The sequence below is a fragment of the Marmota flaviventris genome, chromosome 13, assembly GCF_047511675.1.
Source record: "Marmota flaviventris isolate mMarFla1 chromosome 13, mMarFla1.hap1, whole genome shotgun sequence".
Lineage (NCBI taxonomy): Eukaryota > Metazoa > Chordata > Mammalia > Rodentia > Sciuridae > Marmota > Marmota flaviventris.
Genome location: NC_092510.1, coordinates 98,744,799 through 98,766,815, shown reverse-complemented (window position 1 = coordinate 98,766,815; position 22,017 = coordinate 98,744,799). Strand labels below are relative to the sequence as shown.

Sequence of the window (22,017 nt, the reverse complement as noted above, 5' to 3'; positions counted from 1 at the left end):
ACCCCACCCACCACACCCCGCCATACCCCACCCTGCCCCACCACACCCACTCCATCCCAGCTACCCCACCCCATGCCACCCCCCAAGTGGAAACTGCAGGCAGCCCAGCCCTCCCCACTCAGGATACCCACCCGGTCACAGGTGAGACACTGCACGAGGCTGAGGATGGAGCCATCAAAGATGTCGGAGATGACACTGCGGTAGTGCTGCTCCTTCCGCCTCCGGCTGCCCGTGCTCAGGGCCTGGGCTGGGGGCACAGCACAGGACTAGGCCCAGCCTCCAGCTGCCAGGATGGGGCAAGGCACAGACACTGCGCCCTCCTTTGCCAGGATGCGGGATCGTGTGACGGGGAGTGTGACCCACCTCTGGCACCCAGTTTGTCATCTGTGAAGCAGGGCTGCCCTGCTCACATCCCAGGGGTGTGCCTAGTGAGGGGCACGCGGCCCAGCCTCCAGCAGCCAGTGTGCCAACCGGCCACCACTGTACCCTGTCCTCGCCCTGCCCAAGCTCACTACCCTACTGCCCCCGAACCTTTCTTGAGCACGTAGGACGGCCCCATCCTCACAGGGCTCGCACGAGGAGGGCTGCTGGACAGCTTGGCGTGGCCCTCGCGGTGGTGGACAGGGCTGCAGGGGCGAGAGGAGCTGCGTAGGTGGGCATCATTGTCCGGCTCTGGGGGCAGAGGAGGGACGATACCAGGCCGGGGCAGCCACACAGGGTCCCTCAGGCCAGGAGGACCTTCCAGCAGCTCCTGACGGGACGAAAACCTCAACCCACTGTCTGCCTACCCTGCCCCACCCCCGGGCCACAGGGATGGAGCTGCCCTTCTGTCTCCCACCAGGGACCGCACGGGCTCTGGCTGTTGGCCGGGTGACTGGACGCTGAAGCTGCGTCGCACCTGAGTCCAGCCACAGTAGGATCTGGGTGGGCTGCTGCATGCTGGGCTTGGCACACACGGGCTTGTAGGCAAAGGTGCTGTGGCCCCGTGGCCAGGGTGCCCCCAGTTCACTGATACCTGGGGTCCGGCAGGGGCTGATGGACGGCGGTGACGGTGGCTGGGCCTCGGCAGGCTGGTCATCAAGGGCAGCCATGGCCGTGTCCACGTCTGCGTCCTCGTCCAGCTGCTCCGAATTGGCGCGCTGCTGGCCCCAGGAGAACTTGCGGTCCTTCATGCGCTCCTTCTCGGAGATGGCGCGGCCCGCCTCATCGGGGATCAGCAGCTCCGCCTCGGCCTGCGAGCCGCCCCCGCCGCGCCCCTGCCCGTCGCCTTCACCCCGGTCACTGCTAGAGTCGCAGGACAGGAACTCGTCTTCCGACGGGCTCCGGTCGCCCTCTCGTTTCTCATCTGTGTCACTTGAGTCCGAGTCCCGGGCCTCTGTGAGCCCCGCCGTGGCCGCCACAGCCGGCTCCTTGAGCTCCTCATGCAGCTGGTCCATCAGGCAGCGCAGGAACTCTTGGGTGTCCTGTAACCAGGGCCACGTCAACGGGCCGTCCACGTGGGAGGGCACTGCATGTGCCCACTGCCCTGCCCACAGGATGCCAGCCGCTGCTGAGAGGTCCTGGTGGGGGCCCTGGGCAGACAGGCTGCTCAGCCCCTCATGGTGGCCTCCAGGGCAGGTCTGTCCTAATCCCCATTCTCCTGAGAAGGACACTGAAGGGCAGAGGCTGGGGACCCTCCCTGGCCTCACAACTCAGTGCCAGGCAGAGCCAGGTGTGCAGCTAGGTACATGCCACATCTGCAGCACAGTGTCCGCCACTGAAGTCACCTGTTCCCTAAAGGAGAGGCCAGTGTGGGCAGGTGGGGAGCAGGGGCGTGTAGGACAGGATACAGAAGGGGAGGACTTGGCAGAGTCCTGGAGGTGCAGCGCCACCCAGCAGGCCAGCCAGCCACGCGATCACCCTTCCTTTGGTCCTCCCTGATGTACCATCCGGCCACAGGCCTGCACCTTCCCTTGCCGGTGCAGCACTGGAAGGCAGGCCCTGGGGTCAGGGTCCTTTGGCCTTGCAGACCCGGGCATGACATGGGCTCAGTGCTCAGGTGGCTTCTCCCCAGAAGTGGTGCCCCGGCCGCCAGGCAGTGGGAGCCGGGGAGGTGGACTCTGGCAGGCAGCCCACTGGGCCAGCAGGGAGCTGCACGCCCAAGGATGCTCTGAAGGGCACTAGGGGCGGGCCCGGCCCACCTGGAGAGCTGAGGGCACTGGAGGAGGCCCTGGGTCCCGAGTCCAACTCTGAAAGTCCCTGACCAGTGCTGGCCCCACAAGGCAGGGAGGGTCATACAGCAGAGCCAACCAAGCCAGCCACGCTGCCAGCCACGCCCCGGCCCCAAGCCTGGAGAACACAGCCTGTTCTCTTGGCCCTACTGACGGGGAACGGAGGCCGGGGTATGCTTTCCCCTGGCAGGATTGGGGGTCCACCACCAGTCTGTGCGCATCATGGGGCATGCAGGGGCCCCAAGTCAGGTTCATTGACAGGTCCTTAGAAAAAACAAGCCCTTAATCACCATCTGCGTCTCCTTCTGGTCCTTCCTTCTAACACAACATTGTGTTAGACAAATGTTGACAAATTCTCATGCAGAGGCATGACAGTGTCCCTCGGCCATGGAGAGAGGCCCACAGCTGCACTGCACTTCAGACTCAGGAGTGTCCCTGCACATGTCCAAGACCAGAGAGGGAGGTTCTCCGGAGGCCGGGTGGAGGTTACGCAGCATCAAGCTTCCCCTAACAGTGTCCTCACCCAGGGCTGAGGGCCAGCACTCAGCTGGGCTTGAATCCCACCCCTGTCACCACACCTGTGTGATCTGTGACACAAGGTGACAGCAGTGGATGCATCCCTCCCCAGAAAGGGGGCTGTCAGGCAGTGCGGGGCTCCCCAGGCACGCGCCCACCCAGGGGTAAGCAGAGAAAGAGCAGCAGCAGGCCTAGAAGGGGCTGGCAGGCTGGCTGAGAGGTGGACAGCGGGTGCAACCCCAACGCCTGCTGTGGACCCCAGGGCCCCACGCTCAGGTGGCACAAGAGGTGACACAGACAGGCCTGGCTGGGAACCCCCTGGGGACCTGGACCTTGGTATTCATTGGCTTAGCTTGGGGCTGAGGTCCACCCAAGGCTGTGCTCTGCTTTGTCTTGTTCTTGTGGGGGGTGTGTGTGTGTGTGTGTGTGTGTGTGTGTGTGTCCTTGTGCACACACTCTACTCATGAGCTATAATCCCTCCCCAGCACTAGGCCGCGTGATTTCTTTCTTTCTTCTTTTTTTTTTTGTGGTGCTGGGGATTGAACCCAGAGCCTTGTGCATGCAAGGCAAGCACTCTACCAACTGAGCTACATCCCCAGCCCGGCTTCATGATTTTATAAAACAGATAAAGACAGCTAGTTTCAAAAGAGTTCTCTATATTAAAAAAATATATAATTAAAATCTTTAATAAAAGTGACACTGCACTGTGGTTTGTGCCACTGTGACTGCAGGGCTGGGGACAACTACACTGCAGCCAAGCTACCTGGGCTCAGAGTCCCTCCACCGTGCATTGGCTATGCACCAGGACTAGTGACAAGGCCCCTGAGCCTCAGCTTCCCCACCTGTAGTGTGGGGTTAAACACCAGAATGGGGCTGGGGGCCCCACATCCCCGCAGGAAGGGCTTACGTAATACGTGCCTGGTCGGGGGCCCACCCACTCAGACCTCCTGCAGCACTGTGCTGGGTCCCCTCTGGCTGACAGCAAGGCACTGGGTGTGCCCTGGCAGCTCAGTGGCTTACCTGCTGAGCATAGCCTCGGAACATCGGGTTGACCAACTTGATCCCATGGGACAGGCTGGTAGGGACCACATAGCTTGGTCTGTGGGGAGACCAAACCCATCAGTCCAAGTTGCCAGCCTTGCACTACTGGCACTGAGATGCGGGTGACCAGTGAATCTATGTTGACTCAGGGGCACCTGGCCTGGTGCAGGGACACCCAAGGGCTCCTGCAGCTCATGATCAGGGTGGTCAGGAAGGAACCCGAGAGGCCTGGCTGCTGCCTCGACTGGGCAAGGAGCTCTCAACTGGGGAGTGTCATTTCCCAAGCGCCCAGGATGGGCCCAGCCTGCTTTATTACTGTGAAACATCTATTTTTTTTTTTTTTAAGAGCAATACCCATTCCTTCTTGAAAAATCTAGAATTTCAGAAAAGTACAACAAAGAAGCACCACTACTGGCACCATCTAGAGAGAAGCACAGTCAGATTTCCTGAGTTTTCTGCAAAAATGCACATACAAGAGCCCATGGGGCACACACCTGAGTACAACTGGAGTATTGGTGGCTCTTAATCCACTTCTGCACTTGACACATTTCTAAGTGCTCATTATAAATCATTCCCAATTTTGACTTTTCCTGGTGAAAGATCCAACTCAGGTTTCTGGTCTTTAAATTCATTTCATGCTGAGCCACAAGCCTGTGCCTGGCCAGCACCCACCACCCGAGACCTGGGACTGGCACAGTCATCTGTGAAGTGGCTGCCATCTGGGTTCACCGCCAGCCCCAATCCCAGCTCTGTCCTTCCCAAGCCCTGTGACTGACAGCAAGAAGTCTCAGTCCCCACTGGTAAAACAGGGCTGCATGCAACCTGCTGTGAGCATCTCACGGGGTCTTGAAAAGCAAGTGCTTGGCTCAGGACCAAATCCACAGGATGTGTCCAATCAAGACAACTGACAGAAACCCAGTCCCTGTGTACCTGCCCAAGGTCAGGGGCTCAGTCTCTCACCGTTTTTTGTGCCAGACCTCAGAGACCAGCTTCTGGTAACTCTTGCACAGGGCTGGCTTCTTGTCAGTGCGCACCAGGCCGCCACACTCCAGGAAGAACTGGGTCAGCGGAGGGCTAGGGAAGGGAGCGTGAGCCAGGTCAGAGGGGAAGAGGGAACAGGGATCACTTACGAGGAGCTGCAGAGAGCAGAAGCACCAAGTGCTCGTGTGGGAACAGAGGCCCCCACACCCAGAAATGCCTGCTGATGATTAGAAGGACCCCATTAGGGCTAGACTGTAGCCCCCCACCAATTCATATAAAGTCCTAACTCCTAGAACCTCAGACATGACTGCAAATAGACACAGGGTCCTTTCCCCTCCCCCAGTATTGAAGATTGAACCCAGGGGTCTTGCTAAGTTTCCCTGGCTGGCCTTGACCTTGCGATCCTCCTGCCTCAGCCTCCCAAGTCTCTGCGATTACTTTAAAAGCCAGGTGTCAGGCCCGTGTGCACACAGGGAGACCATTCGAGGACCTGGAGCAGCTGCAGCTGCTACCAGGGAGAGACCTGGAAGAAACCAGACCTGTAGGCCCCTTGGTCCTGGACTTCTGGCCTCTGAAATGGAGGGCAGCAGATGGCTGGTGGTGAAGCCACCAGGCGTGGCGTTTGTTACCCTGGGAAACAGACGCAGCCCTGTCTCCTGGGGCAGAGGCAGCTCCTGCTGGAGAGCCTGAGGCCAGGAGCAAGAGCTGCATGGAGTACGTGGGCCAGCCCTCCAGCCTGCCCACCTGCAGAACCCCCCAGGCCTGAAGGTGCCTCCCACCGTCCTTTGGTTCATGCTTTCAAAAGTGACCTTATGCATAAAAGGATACACTGATGATTTAAAATATTGACCATCTGGCCACCCGAGGACAGCTACTCTGAATATTTGGGGGTTTTTCTTTCCAGATTTTTCTACACACACTTACCTGTTCGCTCTTCCCTCCTTTGCCTATAGATACCCACCCGATCCCTTCTCAGTGGGAGATGCTGTATCAGGCACAGGGATACCCCCAGCCTAATGGAATGGAAAGCCTATCCTTAAAAGGAAATATTTCCCCCAGACAGGCCCGCACCTGTTACCACAAAGCCTGGTAACCCCCTTTCCCACTTGCAGGTCTGCACCCCTCCTACTTCAAGAACGCTGTCTTCCTGCATTTCCTGTAAGACTGGGCTACGCTGCGCTAATTTATACCCTGTGCCAGGAGGCTTTTTTTTCCATAGAGCGCCAGGGCGGAACCCTGGCCCTGGCGCACACCAAGCCAGTGCTCTCCCCTCAGCCGAGACCCAGCCCCAGGTGGGCCTGCAGCTGGTCTCTGACAGAAAACCCTGACGAGCACCCTTGCTCACATGTGCACCCCTCAGCTCTGCAGGGTGCGCACGCAGGAAGGACCGCTGGGTCCTGGGGCACACGCGTGCAGCGTGGCAGCTTTGCCAGATGACTGGGACATCACGGGGATGAGGACCACCTACCAGTTGGACAAGGCCTGCAGGGCTGCGTTCATGTAGCAGGAGTTCCCGAGGTTCTTCATGCCTGTGAGGCCTGGGGACAGACACCAGGGGTGGGTTAGTGCCCAGCCCAGAACGGCCTCCCAGGTCTCCCCCGGTGGAGCCGCCACCCAGAGCCCCCCAGGATGGTGGAAGGTGCGCTCCCCAGAAAGCCTTCAGTGAGCCAGTGTGCTCCTGCTCCTGGGGCTCCAAGGTCCTGAACTCGGGAGGTAAACAGGGTCCTAAGCCATGCTGCCCTGCCCACACTGACCAGGAGGCCAACTGCAGAGGGGCCACCTGCCCAAGGCCACACAGCTGAGGGAGGACGCCAGGCCTCTAGGACCTCAGCTGGGCCCACTGGCCCTCTAAAGGAAGCCACTTACCACCCCGTATGGCTGTCCCTCCTCCTGACCCTAGAGCTCCCAGCCCCCAGCGGAGGGCTCAGCCTGCCCCACACCTCCCCTTGTTCTGGGGCCATTACCTCGAGGTTTCAGGTCATCGTCCTCTGACTCAGACTCTCCTTCATCAGCCACAGCAATGGGAACAGCTTTCAGAGGATGAGAGGGTGGCGGAGAGTCCTGTGTTCAAGACCCAGAGAGAAGGAAAAGGGGGCTGGGGAGGGAGAAGGGCTGGGGAGGGGGCTACCTGCCTCCAGAGGGCAGGACCAGCCCACAGCCCCGGCCCCACGCACAGAGCACGGACCATGTTGGTCCATCAGAGCAGGAACAGCCTAGGAAGAGATGGCATCAGCAGCTAATGTGAGCACAGGGTCACTGACTTGTATTTTTTATTTGCAATAATGAATAATTTTATTTCTAATATATCTGGGAAAAAAACAAGAACATAAAGAAAAACTATGAGATTCCATTTCTAGGAGAGGATCTTATTAACTATAATACACAGACTTCAAACTTCTCACTTCAAAACACTCACTGCAAGCTAGATGCTGCATATATTGGAAGTTTTTGTTTTTGTCTTTGTTTTGCGGTACTGGGGATTGAGCATGGGGGTGCTCTATCACTGAGCTGCACCCGTGGCTCTTTTTATTTTTTATTTTGAGACAGGGTCTAATTAAGTTGCTGAGGCTGGCCTTGAACTTGCCATCCTCCTGCCTCAGCCTCCCAAGTAGCTGGGATCCCAGGTATGGACCATTATGCCTGGCTGTGTATGTATGTGGTTTTACAGCCTTTATTTTAGATCCATAAACACCTCCTGTGTTCAAAAGTGTATTCAAGGGGCTGGGGATGTGGCTCAAGCGGTAGTGCGCTCGCCTGGCATGCGTGCGGCCCGGGTTCGATCCTCAGCACCACATACAAACAAAGATGTTGTGTCTGCCGAGAACTAAAAAATAAATATTAAAAAATTCTCTCTCTCTCTCTCTCCCTCTCTCTCTCTCTCTCTCTCTCTCTCTCCCACTCTTTCTTTAAAAAAAAAAAAAGTGTATTCAATAAATGCTCATCAAGCACCATCATGTAACCGTCTACACGAGGAGGAGATGCAGGGAGGCGTGGCCTGGCTCCCCTGGGCCTCAACTGCAGCTCACTGGCTGTTCTGACAGCGGCTCGACCGGCCACTCTGGAGGCCGCACAGTGCCTTGCTGCTTGGAGGGACTATTCTCTGGCTGCCTCATCATCCAGGCAGCCTCCTAGTTTCCCACGGATGAGCATGCTACAGCGACTACTTGTGATCCCTCAGGACATGCTTAGATATGGGACACCAGGGGCCATGGGTGACCCCCATAAGGCCTGGGAGGGTCCCTGGACCCACCCTACACCCTGCACTCACACACAGCTGCCCCAGGGCCTTTAAGCGCCTGAGGGTCACTCTGCATTCTCAAAGCTCCATGCGGCCTGGGCACACAAGTGCGCTCAAAGAGCATTTGTCGACACAAGTTCCTCGGACACCTGAGAGCTCACTGGCCAGGAGCACTCAACGACTGGAACCCACGAAGCACGCTCCCTGGATGCTCGGGCCACAGGGCCCCCATCCCCAGCAGTGTCTCACCTGCTCTGAGAACTTGGGCGGGGAGCCAGGTGGGTGGGCCGCCAGCCGCTGCTCCAGAAACACCTCCCGCTCACAGGCATAGCACCAGACCCGGAATGTGGTCAGGTTCACTGTCAGGTTGTGCTTCTTAGCCTGGAAGGAGATCCAAAATAAGGCCCAGGAGACCTGGCCTAACAGGTGTCAAGCCGAGTCAGGGCTGCCTCGCTCTCTGGCCTCAGAAGAGGCCCCTGGGGCTGGGGCTGGGGCTCAGTGGTGCAGCACTCGCATCACAGGTGTGAGACCCCGGGTTCAATCCTCAGCACCATGTAAAAATAAATACATAAATAAATAAACAAATAAAGGTATTGTGTCCATCTATAACTAAAAAAAAAAATTTAAAAAGTAGAGGCCCCTCTGGTTTTGCGGCTTCCAGTCAGGCGTGTGCCAGCGCTTTCACCCGTACTCCCTCTCTCCTGCTTCTTTGTGGGTCCCTATGACTGTCCCCACTTCAGAGCCTCAGCCACGGAGGCCAGGAGCAGGCAGAGTGGCAGGTGGCTGGCTTGGCTCCACCCAGGCTGCCTGACTGCGCAGCCTGCGTTCTGGCCACCACACCTACCTGCGCGTGAATGGTGCTGTGGTCAGCAAAGGACTCTCCGCAGCCAACATAGGGGCAGGCAACCTGGGAGGAAGGAGGCAAGTGTGGATTGGGACCATCCAGGAGGAGGGTGTCAAGGCAGTAAGCCCCTCACTGCACCCTAAGAGGCAGGGTGGCCCACCTCTACCCAACAGGCCCCATGAGCAACTGCGGTGCTGCTGCCTGAAGGAGCCCAGTCTGTCCAGCTGCAGCTCACCTGGGCGGGGACGCTCTTAGTGAAGGGCAGAAGCTCAGGCAGGGTCATAACTGGAGCTGGGCTACTTGGGGCCCAGACCCTGTCCTTCCACCAGAACCCCACTTCCTGCCAGGCACGGTGGCACAGACCTGTAATCTTAACTACTTGGGAGGCTGAGGCAGGTGCATCACTAGTTCAAGATTGACCTGGGCAATTTAGTGAGACCCTGTCTCAAAAATAAACAGGGCTGGGGGTGTAGCTCAGTGGTGGAGCACCCCTGGGCTTAATCCCCAGTAGCAAAACCCAAAATATGGCAAGGAGGTGGCTGGGGGCTGATGATGATCCCATGTCCCAAGGCAGGGCCTCGTGTCCTTGAGGAGCTGCCTTCAGCCCTGCACTTGCCTCTCCAAGATCTGCCCATTTCCCAGGCCCAGCTTAGACATCTCCACTGCAGAGCTGGCAATCAGTGGCCAAGGTACCTGCCCCTCCCTGGGAGGGCCTGGTGTCACTGGCATCTGGGGTCAGCAATGTACAGACTAGAGAAATGTTCCAGGAAAGGACCTTTCAGCTGAGACCATAAAGTCATGGCCAAGGGCTGGGGATAGAGCTCAGTTGGTAGAGCACTTGCCTCGCATGCACAAGGCTCTGGTTCAACACCCAGCACCACACGCACAAAAAGTCATGGCCAAAAGGCCCCATTTCCCGCATAAGGTTCCCTCATCTGCCTGTCTGGAGGACCTTGGACTCCCTTAAGGCAGGACCATGTCTCAGCCTTCTTGCTGTCCCCTGGGTGTCCAGATGGTGTCCTGCAGTCCTAGTCATACTAAGTGAAAGGCCTCAACAGAAGAGGCCAGAGCGGCCCTGGAACCCTGAGTGTCGGCAAAGCTTGTGTCCTCACCCCTAGAGTTCACTGTCTTCTTTGCTTCTACTCATGGATTTTAAGAAGTTGTAGGTAATTTTTTTACTATGATTATAAAATCTATGATTATAAAATATAATATATACTTAGAGAAAGTTTGCAAAATGCTACAAAGCTATGAAGAAAAAAAATGAAAATCACTTGCAATCCCACCACCCAGAGGAACTGCTGCTGGGGCCCAGCCATGAGCCATGTGTGACCTGAGCGACATTCGGGCCATTTGGCAGGGAAGGCTGGTCTTGGGAACTCCCAGGTAGAATCCACTGGTTTGAGAACAACAGTTCATGGGCACCCTCTCCCAGCTCACTGCTCAAGTTCAAGCTCAGCTCTGGATATGGGGGATGGGAGATAGAGCCAAAGGGCCTCCCAGAGACGGGTGTGGCTTCCAAACGCCATCTACCTGTTTAGGCAAGACCCCTGCCACAGGGAGAAACAAGCACAGAAACAAGACTCCTCTGGCTGAAACCTCATCCAGGCCTTTGAGGGACTTTCCTTCAATAAAGAAGGGGCCTTTTTCAGTTGTTCAGTTCCAAACTCTCCCACCAGGGGCTCTGTTTCTGTTTTTGTTTTTGTTTTTTGGAACCAGGGGCACTCCATCACTGAGCCACATCCCCAGCCCTGTTTTGTATTTAGAGACAGGGTCTCACTGAGTTGCTTAGCGCCTCGCTGTTGATGAGGCTGGCTTGGAACACACCACCCTCCTGCCTCAGCCTAACAGTGGGATTACAGGCATGCACCACCGTGCTCAGCATTCACTTTTCAAATCTATCTTTGGCTTTGTCTTATTTCTTACTGATTATTCCAGACTTTTTATTTTCCCAGAAGGCTCACACCTCCTGAGCAGGAGCCTGCTCTGTCAGGGTTCTGGCCACCCCGTCACAAACTGCTCTGTTTGGTGGACCCACTTTGTGTGGCAAGCGATGATTACAATACAATTCCGCCAGACTTTCCTGCATGCTGTCTGGGCTGTGCCCATGCCAAGCCTGTCATGGGCAGCTGTCTTGTCAAGTCCACCCTAAGCCCATTCTGGGCACAGCTGTGGGTGAGAAGTCCCTACTTGCCAGCTGGGGAAGGGTAGGCTGTGCAGGCTCGGCCCAGGCACCTACCTCTGCGCACTCTTCAGGAGAGTTCTGCCGGGGTGGAGGTGGGACCTTCAGCCCCGCATCTTCCCAACCTGCTCTTTTCTCTTGTCACTCTTAACAGCTCCTAGAGCAGCCTGCCCAGGGACTTGCTGACCCTGGAGCCCAAGCTTCTGACAGTGCCCAGCAGGGACAAGCACTGTCAGCTCAAAATCTAGACTGAACCCACGCCCCAAGTGCCGTAAGGACCCCTTACCTGGAGACAGGCCCACAGGTTGGGTCCAGCAACACCACAGGACTGGCAGCTTCCCTGTGGGAGTGGAGGTGAGAGAAGAGGGAGTGAGAGCCACACTGGGAGCGGAGCAGGTTTGCCCTACCATCGCCACGAGCCTGTGCTGCAGATGCCACCAAGCTCCCTCTTCATGGACGAAAAATAGGGGCTGAGAGGCTCATGCTCCTGCAAGAGCAAGGTTAGACAGTGAAGCCAAGGAGCTTGAGCCCCAGAGCAGGAGGTAGGTCATCCTAGCCACTACCAAGAAAGCCTGGTCCCCTGACAAGGCCAGGTAGGCTCCAGGCCTCCACAGGAGGCTGCATTCAGGACCCTCAGTGGTTCAGGTGAAGAAAACAAGCTAGACCTGCAAGGCCTGCTCCCTCTCACTGAAGATGCTGCAGTGGCAACCCGTGATCAGTCTGCCCAGAAGACCCAGAGCAGCGGCCCACCTTTGCGAATCTGTGACCTCTCCTGAGGTTCTGATTTCACAATTCACTCCTAAACTCCAGGTCTGTTTTTTCATCTCGGTCATTTGTCTGCTTGCTGTGACAATCGCTTTTGTACACATGTGCTGCATAAGATCTGAAGTATAGCAGATGATACGCACATGCTGTCACCTTTAGAAGTCCATCCTCTGTTCATTCTTCTTATACAAACATGTAAGCACAGCCCTCGGGGGTGATTTTTAGTGAAAGTTAAGATCACACAAAACATCTCTCTCAGGAGATGACCCTGTCCCCTGCTGTGGTCTGTACGTGGAGACCACACCTCATTCTTTGCAGTTTTGACTCTGGACACATCAGGCCCTCCTTGCCCATTCTCTTGCTGATGAACATCAGGTGGCCGCCAGTGTCCTCCTCCATGAAAGTGTCCGATAAATGCTGCTGTGTCCTTAGATACACGTCCACTGGATGAGCCCCAAGAACCGGAACTGCTCGGCCTCCCCGCAGCGAACGGTGTGCTTGACTCTGTCCACTCCCAGCGGCCCATCTGTCTGTGCTCATCTGAAATCCATGTCATGCTGCTCTCCTCTCCACCCCCAGCCACTGGCAGCTGAGGTCTTCTCCTGAGCACTTCTTGGCAGCACCTCCTGCACCATGCCTGCTCTGAGCCTCGCCCCTGAGTATTTTAAAACAGTGCTGGGTTTACTCCATAACTTTTGGGATGGTCAGAGAGGTGCCGAAGACGAGCCCAGTCTTCCGCTCGGGGCTCCAGGACACTAGCACACTTCTGGAAGGCCCAGCCCAGACGGTCCCAGGCCCCACCCCCCTCGCCTTCTGCCCTGACACCTGCCTCCTGGGAAACCCCTTCTTGGTTGGCCTGCTCCTTCCTTGGTGCGATTTGGGAAGAAACCGGGTATCAGAGGGCGCGGAAATGTGCACTGGAGCCTCACTCTGCCCTTGTCCACGCCATGAGGGTGGCAGACTCACTTTGAAAGCAGCTCCAGATGCTGGAGAACTTTCCTCACCAGGGCCCACAACCCTGCTCAAGCCAAAGGCCACTGGTGCGGTGAGGTAGGGCTGGAAAAAGCCCAGCACGTGCCCAGAAATCCACCCTGCACAGCTCTGCCACGCACAGTGGCACTCAGAGGGTCAGTCACTGTGTCCACAATGAAGCGTGGCCAAGCTTCCAGACAGAGAAGGACAGGGCCTCTCTACAACCTGAGGTTGACGAGCTCCGGGGCAGGCTGTTCTGTGACTGAAGCACTTTACACACAAAACAGGGAGCAGTCTGCCCTCTCTTATACAAGAAAGGGCAGAAAGGAGAGGAAGAGCATCTGCTTGTATTTGCACGAAAAACTGAAAAGGTACAATAAACACCAAGGCAGGTGGTTACCTAGGGGGTCGGAGGGAGGGGGCTTCTGACATTTACCTTCTCCTGCTGTTTCATTCTTGGCCATGTGACAGCGTGATTTTTTCAAAATATATTAATTCACCAACAAAAAGACAATTACAATGCATCCTCCCATTCAGAGAAGAGGCGCGCCTTCCACTTGAGCCCAGGTAGTGAGAAGGGAGGGCTGGGTGTGGCTCTCCCAGGCCCTGGGCTCCTCCCACATGGCAGGAGCAAAATAAAACTGGTCCCTGGCAGACTCAGCAGCACTTGCTCAGCCCCAACAGCTAATGGCCCATCTAGACTGTAATTAATGGCCTTGGGATCCAGCCCTGGAAGGGGACTCCCTACAGACGCCAGCCTCCCCATCTGCACAGAGGCTAAGCGCCCAGGGCAGCCAGTGCTGCCTGTTTCAGACACGGTGCACCAGGCACAGCAGCCCTGGGCGTGGGCCCTGGTCATAAGGTCTGCCCCTTTACCTTAGATTTGAGCAGCAAGTCCTCTTTGGTCACCTCCCCTATGGAGTCCAGGTGAGGGCAGAAGTCCCTGGGGTCCCCCATTCTCTCCTGGGCTCACCTGCAAGAAGACACAGGCAGTCCTGGGTCAATGGCAGCCTAGAGGTGAAGCACTCGACTTAGGCTTTGAGTCTGGCTCTGCCACACACCAGCTGGTGACCCAGGGAAGCACTCAGCCTGAGCCTTACTTCTTGTCTGAGAAGATGGAGCTGCCCCAGACGGCTGCCAGGAGGACTCAGGGAGACCACAGAGTCTAATGCAGGTCCCCCACAGAGCGCCTGCCCAGTGCCATGCGGGAGGCCCAGAATCCCTGGCAGGAGGCACAACCATCCTGCCTGTGCTCAGGAGCTACACATGGAAGACGGAAGCTGTGGCGGCTTTCCTCAGTAGGAAGCCAAACCCAAGTCCTGGAGGCCACTGCACCAAGAGGGCCGGCGGGGGAAAGGCTGCATCTCCAAAGAGCAAGGAGGAGACGCTGGCCTGGGCCTGGGTGGTCTCAAGAGCCCGTGGGAGGCCTAGGGCCTGCAGGCCACCTGCCTCACTTCCAGGGAGAAGCTCACCTACAGCTGCATTATTAGCAGGACACCGGGGAGACAGGTGACTGGCACCACCTCTGGAGAACGTCCAGAGAACAGGAGGACAATGTCCTGAGAACAGCAGGACAAGCAGAGCGCAGGGCAGCCACCACCTAGGAAACCAGGTAAAGAGTGCTTACAAACCGCTGGGGGTGGTGTCAGGGCAGGTTCGAGCAGTGGGGGACAGCTGTGCTGCTTTGTTTAAGTGAAAGTCTCAAGGACAAGGTGAAATCAGTCACTAAGGCAGAGGTCAGTACCTCCCAACACTCTTGTCATTTATGTGCTTATGAATTTATGGATCTATCTATTTACTTAGTGGTACTGGGGATCGACCCAGGGCCTCACAGACACCAGGAAGTGCTCTTCCACTGAGCTATACCCCAGTCCTTTTATTTTATTTTAAGACAGGGTTTTGCTAATTTGCCCAGGCTGGCCTTGAACTTGAGATCCTCATGCCTCAGCCTCCTGGGTTGCTGGGATTACAAGTGGGTGCCACAGCTCCCAGCCATCTGCTTTCCTTCTTAGATCAACTTCTTTTTTATCCCCCACCCCCCTTTTTTTTTTTTGTCGTCTGGGGATTGAACCCAGGGGTGCTCTACCACTGAGCTATACTCCTTTTTACTTTATTTTGTGACAAAGTCTCACTAAGTTTCTGAGGCTGGCCTTTAATTTGTGCTCCCCCTGCTTCAGCCTCCCAAGTAGCTGGGATTGCGAGTGTGTACCACTGTGCCTGGCCAATTCTTTTGCATACCATTTCTTTCTCTCTAAAATCAGAAAAAGAAAAAGATTTTGGTTTGGAAAATTAATGTTTCATACTACAGTGATGCGGTCACATCAATGTTTATAGCAACTCAATTCACAATAGCTAAATTGTGGAACCAACCAAGTGCCCTTCAACAGATGAATGGGTAAAGAAAATATAGTATATACATACAATGGAATATTACTCAGCCTTAAAGAAGAATGAAGTTATGGCATTTTCTGGTAAATTGAGGGAACTGGAGAATATCATGCTAAATAAAATAAGCCAATCTCAAAAAAACAAAGGAGAATGTTTTCTGATACGCAGATGCTAATTCATAATAAGGGGTGGGGAAGGGGTGTTTAAGGAAGAATAGAAGTACTTTGGATTGGACAAAGGGGAATGAAGGGAAGGGAGAGGGGGTGGGAATAGGAGAGACAGTAGAGTGACTCGGACATTACTAACCTAGAGCATGAATGACTACATGACCAATGTGACTCTACACCAAGTACCACCAGAGAGTGAGAAGTTACATTGTTACACTCCGTATATGTACAATATGTTAAAATACATTCTACTGTCAGGTATAACTAATTAGAACAAATTTTAAAAAGAAAAAAAAAAAAACAATGCTTTGCTTGAGGAGCACCTGGCAGTGAAGAAGCAGCTGTGTGCGGAGAGGGCTGTGGTGGACAGGCAGACCTGCAGCGTCTTAAAACCACACCACGGGGGGACTGGGGTTGTGGCTCAGTGGCAGAGTGCTCACCTACCATACACGAGGCACTGGGTTCGATCCTCAGCACCACATAAATGTAAAATAAAGATGTTGTGTCCATCTAAAAAAACCTTAAGAATAAATACCAAAAAGAAAAAAAAAAAAACACACCACGCAGAACACACACCTCACACACACACTCACACACCACGGGGCTGCAGAGCTGGAGAAACCTGGGTGAGCTCGGGACTGCGTGGGCGTCACCTAGAGTCATCCTGCAGCCATGACAAAGGCAGGGTGCCACGGGGGACCTCTAGGTGCATTTCCACAACTGATAGGAACCTATGTCTATTTCAAAAGAAAACATTTCAAAATAAGTAAGTGATCCAGCCACCCAGGGGGTCCACAGTCATCAGCAAGCTACGGCTGACCCCAGCTCTGCGTGGCTGCTGACAGGGGCCCAAGTAACCCAACACGTGGGTGGAGACGAGAGGGTGGACACTAGGTCCCTCCCGGGGCTGCTGCCCACTCCCAGTGGCCAGCCAGGGCCACTGGCCCAGACTCCCAGCTAGATGGTGGGAGCCAGCCCTAGGCCGAGTGCCACGGGTACCTACAGGCCACCAGCCCCTGCAGCCCCGGGCCCTGCGGTGGCCCCCGATGCTCCTCCTGAGGAAACGCACAGACAGGCGCCCGGGAGGCATCGCCACTCTCCACTTCCCCTTCACTCCCAAGAAGTCAGACCACAGAGACAGGGGGCTACACACCACTCCCAGGTGCCTGGGTTGGGGGCAACAGCTCACCGACCCCCCTGCACCCCCCCAGGCACACACAGTCACATTTTATCAGCACCTTTTCTAAGAGATGAGGACTTGGAAAAAACGACCCATAAACGCAGTTCCGTTCCTTCACCAAAACAGAGACCCAGCGCCCGCTAGGTGCCTGTCTGAGGGGTGTGCTGGGGAGGCCATGGGTATCCACCTTCTCTGCCCACAGCTCACAGCCAGTAAGGGGGACCTCCTGCAGGGAGCCTGGGGGGTCAACCAGGCATTTCACACTTCTCTTATTTTAAAATCACTCTTAGCACAAACCAGAGAATAATGATTGTGTGGACTCCATCCTAGGAAGGGGCAAGTGCACCCTGGCATGCCTGGGACATCCACAGGCTAGAACACCCCCAGCCCACCCATGGGATAGCTACTAAGCTGGGCAGTGCCGGAGTGGGTGCCGGCCCGTCACTAGTCACCGCATTACCTCTGTGATCCCCCAGAGAGGAGACCCTCGCAGGGCTGATCCTTCACTGCCCACTAGGCTGCCACAGCCTGTCCGCCCTCTGGACGGGAAGGCCTGGCGACTTCCACACGGGCCACTGGGTCCCTCAGGTCATCCTTTGAGCCTTTGGGGGATCTTGTGCTGCTCTAAACCAATCCCCAACCTTTCAGCAAGCCAGGCTATGGCACAGCAGGGTTCACCCGCATGTCACCACGGCCCTCTTCTCTGTGATCACAGTTTTCTGGGTGTGGGCAGTTCAAAGAGGGAGAGGCAGTTAGAAGGTAACATTTCAAACAGTCACATGACAATACAGGGTTCAAGGTTCTAAATTCCAAACCTCACTGGAAGCCAAGTTTTTTATTTTGTTTTGTTTTTAATTGTCTCTATTGAGGCCTGGAGTCCTGGGTTGTCACTGGTCCTCAGCTATTTCAAGCGGGGTGTGATTTTTTTTTTTAAGCGTCTTTGGTACATGCCCCATCTCTTCAGCTGGATGGCCAGGGAGGGCAGGAGCCAGGTGACTACCCTGATGCCCGAACCAGGAAGAGGGGGATAGGACCTACAGGAGCAATCAGATTTAGGTTCCTGCAAGTTCAGAGGGGAAAAAAAAAAAAGCCCTCTAACAACCCCCAGTTTACTTTCACAGATGAGAAAACAGAGCTGGAGCTTAATTAAGTACTAACCAGCTCATCCCAAGTCAATTGCCCAGGTAATAAGCACTTGGTGATCAGATCTGTCCAGCCAGAGCGTGCTCTAAAGCAGGGCTCAGCAAACTTTCAAAGGACCAGACAGTGAATAGCTGAGGTTTGACAGGCCACATCAACTTCTCTCACATTAATCTCCTTTTTTTTTTTTTCCTAATCCTTTTGAAAAAATTCTCTGTTTAAAACCCTACAGCACAAGCCTGGCCCACTGCTACTGTCTGCGACACCAGTCCCAGGATCCATGCTGCTGGGCCTCCTGAGAACAAGCAGGAAGCACAGGCCCTCCACATCCAACTGCACCCAACTCAACAGTTAAACAAGGCAAACAGCAAAGACGACAAGAAGGTAACTTAGCTCCAGGGTTATTCTAAGGTAAAACTCAGGTGCACAGGAAGACAACACCCACGCTCTGTGGCACTGCTAATGATTGACAGGGCAACAGATGTGACCTACATGAGCAGCAAGAGGCAGCTGAGTATGCACAACACAACGACACGCTGCTGTGCTACACAGCCCTTACAGACACGTGGTATCGAATCCTCCAAACCAAGAAATCAGATCTGAATAAACGGAGAGATACCACGTTCATGGACTAGCAGGCTCAATACTGTTAAGATGGACGTGGAAACAAGAGTCCTAGAACAGCCAAAACAATTCTGCAAAAGAACAAAGTTGGGGACTCACACTGCCTGACAAGACTGTGTATCAGGACCATATGGCACTGGCTCAAACACAGACATGAGTGCTATGAGCAGAGCAGAGTCTAGAACCATGCCTGGCTATCAACCCCCCAAAAGATCCAGTAACTCCACCACAGGGTATATAGCCAAAGAAATCAGCATGTCAAAGAGACACCTGCACCCGTGTCTACTGCAGCGCTGTTCACAGTAGCGAAGACACGGACCGGCCTGGGTGCCCACTGCACATGAACGGATAAAGAAAGTGTGCACTACACACACTGGAGTAACTCAGCCACAAGAAAGAAAATGAGATCCTGTCATTTATGGTGATGCGGATGGAAGCAGAAGACAGTTATGTTAAGTGAAATGAGTCAGCATAAAAACACAAGCGCTGGGGCTGAGGACGTGGCATGCGCAGGCCCTGGGTCCCACCCCTGCCCCCACACAAACCAAAACCAAACAACAACAATAAAACCAATATAAGCACTAAGTGTCCTCACTTACATGTGGAGGCTATAAAAGTAGAAAGTGGAACAGGGTTACCAGAGGCTGGGAAGGATGGGCTGGAGGCAGGAGGGTGGCAAGGTGCGAGGTGCAGGTGGACAGGAGGAATCGTTTCTGCTCTCCTACAGTACGCTACCTGACACTGGCCACCAGAGAGGATTCCAAAGGTTCATAACCCAAAGAAATGAGAAAGTTCTGAGATAATGGACATGCCAGTGACTCTGATCTGATTACCACACACTCTATGCATGTGTTAAAATATCACACTGTACTCCACAGATGTGTACAGTTGTGCATCAAGAAAAATACGTACATATATGAAACAGCCCAATTTTCCTTTTTTTTGGTACCAGGGATTGAACCCAGGGGCGCTTAACCTCCAAGCCATATCCCCAGTTTATATTTTATTTAGAGACAGGGTCTCACTGAGTTCCTTAGGGCCTCCCTAACTTGCTGAGGCTGGCTTTGAACTTTTGATCCTCCTGCCTCAGCCTCCTGAGCCGCTGGGATTACTAGTGTGTGCCACCACACCCAGCTAAACAGCCCAATTTTAAAATGGGAAAATGATTAACAGTTCTTGGTTAAGAATGGCCAGTAAGCCAGGTGCAACAGGGCATGCCTGTCATCCCAGCTACTTGGGAGGCTGAGGCAGGAAGATCCCTTGAGTCCAGGAGTTTGAGGTCAGCCTAGGCCATGAGCAAGACCCTGTTTAAAAAAGATTTAAAAAAAAAAAAAAAAAAAAAAAAGCCCAGTTTCAGAGAAATTCAAGTTAAAACCAGAGGATAACACCTCATCCCCTAGAAGATATGAAACTAAGAATTCTGAAACACGATATCCAGTGTTGCTAAAGATGGGATGGAAGTCACATATATTCTGATGGAAAAGTAAAATGGTACAAAGAGCTTTGGAAAGGTTTGGCAGTTTCCTACAAAGTCAAGCACACACCTTTCATGACCTTGCAATCCCACTCTTAGGAGAAATGAAACACTCATCTCCGAGAAGGCCTGTACGGGTTCCTGCCAGCTCCTCACACAGGGCTGAAGGAAACCAGGATGTGCCCCCCAGCATGTGCCTCCCTGCTCTCCCCACTTGCCTAAAACCAGGACATAAGTTTGGAAAGCAGTCCCCTCCCACGTGGCCCAGGAAGGACAGAAGCTAACCACTGGGCACAGCTCTTCAGACCAACAAGCAACAGGGGGAGTCTGCAAACCAACCTCAGGCCTGAGTCCCTTCCATGCCGGTCCCGGCCCAGGTCCCCACCTCTGAAAGCACAGGGCTGCTGTCCTTTCTCCTGTCACTTCTCTCAAAGTGAATGTTCCTTGTTGAGGCTGTTACATAAGCCGAGTTCAGCCCCTGCTCTGAGTGGCCTTTCACAGGGCTTTTCTCCAACATGATGTGCGCTGCCCGTGTTAATAAATGAGCTTGCTTTTCTCTTGACAATCTTTCGTTACCTGTTTATTATGAATTCGGGAGTGTTGAGAAAAAAATTATAAATCCTGCCAGGTGTGATAGTGCACACCTGTAATCCCACATCTCGGGAGGCTGAGGCAGGAGGATTGCAAGTTCCAGGCCCACCTGGGCAGCTTAACTTAGCAAGATCCTGTGTAAGAATAAAATAAGGACGGGGGTGTAGCTCAGTGGTGGAGCACCCTGGGTTCAATTTCCAGGACGGCAAAGAAAACGAAAAAAGGAACTTATATTTCCTCCCTGACAAGTGTTTGCCAAGCCAGCCAGGATTTCCGGCACAACCCACTTGTTCTGGAGCCTGTGGATAGGACCCTGGGAACTGGCAGAAGCTGGCAGGAAAAGGCGAGAATTCCTCATGAGTCGCTCTCCTGTGTCTCTACCTAGTGCCTGAGAGAGAGAAACAGGAAGAGTTTTTTCCCCCTCATTCCTTCCTTTCCAAACTCAGATTGGCAGGAGAAAGCATCTGTAAATATTCATTCTCAGAATTCCCGACTTGTACAGGCACGGCCAGGCACCTGTTGGTTACCGATATTGAGCCTCCAAGAGATGGTCTTGTTCTCCTTTGTCTTTAGTGACATGGGTCATAAAGAGGAGGACTAGAACACAGTGCAGACACTACGGGCCTGTCCCCTCGTGCTGGCCTCGCAGCCTGGTCCGTTGATGGTTCTCTGGCATCTGGATAGACAAACTCAGCTGTGGGTCCCCAAGTAAAAAGCTGAATAAAATTTTCTTTTAGTTTTATGTCCGGAAAGTTGGGCTTTGTGATCAGAAAGCACCGACTCTGAGGCAAAGGTCACAAACTGCAGAGTCAAAATAAATGTTCTGAAGCACTGGAGATGGACCATCAAGCTTCCCTCCAGAGAGACCTCATAAGTGTGCCTGCCAGCTGTGCATGAGGGCTCAACATGGAAAGTCCCCCCACCCAAATAAAAAGTTTAAAGCTTACTAACATTTCAAAAAATTAATGGTTAAAAATTTATGTGAATGGGCTGGGGCTGTAGCTCAGTAGTTGAGCACTTGCCTTGCATGCATGAGGCACTGGGTTTGATCCTCGGCACCACGTAAGGGAATGGATGAATAAAATAAAGATGTGTTCATCCACAACTAAAAAAATATTATGTGAAGAGAAAAGTCTACTAAACTTTGAGTGCTTAATGTCCCACGGGTGGGTCTGAAACCCCAGTAGCACATGTCTGCAGGGGCTATGGTCTCAGTCTCTGAAGGTTACCATTTGCTCTGCCTTAGTACCCAGCCAACACTGACCAAGCACTTCCTCAGGGCCAGTGAGCAAACAGGCCAGACACAGGCCCTGCTCTCAAGGGACACAGACCCCTGGATTCCACCCTAGGCTGCCAACAGGCACACACTAGGCAGCCACCTTCTACTGACCCCCTGCCACCATCAGCTGCTTCACACAGTATCCTAGGCATGATCACAGGTGTTCCAGAAGGCGATGACACAGAGAGTGAGCCCTGATCCACCACCCCACAGTCACTTGCAAGTTTATGACTTTAGAGAAATCACTCAGTCCTCAGTTTCTTCATCCATAAAATGGGGACAATGACAGCAACTAGATCGCTGAGAAGATGAAGTACGCTAATGCACAGGAAGCATTTAGCATAATGACTTCTGACCACACAGACTCTCAGAGTGGCTCAGATTTCCTATTGATCGGCATGGCAGGAATGCTCAGAAGATGTTTA

The 22,017-nt window shown here is 54.1% G+C and overlaps 1 protein-coding gene and 1 non-coding gene across 5 annotated transcripts in view; both read right to left on the bottom strand.

Moving 5' to 3' along the window:
* Usp20 (ubiquitin specific peptidase 20) overlaps positions 1 to 22,017 on the bottom strand; it is a 39,819-nt gene that overhangs the window by 9,273 nt on the left and 8,529 nt on the right. For 3 of the 4 annotated variants that reach the window (XM_027942888.2, XM_027942903.2, XM_027942885.2), the window contains exons 2-12: positions 13,626 to 13,722; positions 11,299 to 11,352; positions 8,831 to 8,893; positions 8,236 to 8,367; positions 6,713 to 6,809; positions 6,217 to 6,286; positions 4,728 to 4,841; positions 3,747 to 3,825; positions 1,016 to 1,463; positions 532 to 672; positions 132 to 247 (exon numbers count right to left, since the gene is read on the bottom strand). In XM_027942888.2, coding sequence (XP_027798689.2) covers positions 132 to 247; positions 532 to 672; positions 1,016 to 1,463; positions 3,747 to 3,825; positions 4,728 to 4,841; positions 6,217 to 6,286; positions 6,713 to 6,809; positions 8,236 to 8,367; positions 8,831 to 8,893; positions 11,299 to 11,352; positions 13,626 to 13,706 — 1,395 coding nt within the window. In that variant the 5' untranslated portion in view covers positions 13,707 to 13,722. Of the gene's footprint in view, positions 1 to 131; positions 248 to 531; positions 673 to 1,015; positions 1,464 to 3,746; positions 3,826 to 4,727; positions 4,842 to 6,216; positions 6,287 to 6,712; positions 6,810 to 8,235; positions 8,368 to 8,830; positions 8,894 to 11,298; positions 11,353 to 13,625; positions 13,723 to 14,221; positions 14,350 to 22,017 lie in introns of those variants that run through there. The other variant, XM_027942895.3, reaches the window with a different exon arrangement.
* Trnaa-ugc (transfer RNA alanine (anticodon UGC)) lies at positions 3,251 to 3,324 on the bottom strand. The gene has a single exon. It is a non-coding gene; the product is annotated as a tRNA-Ala (tRNA).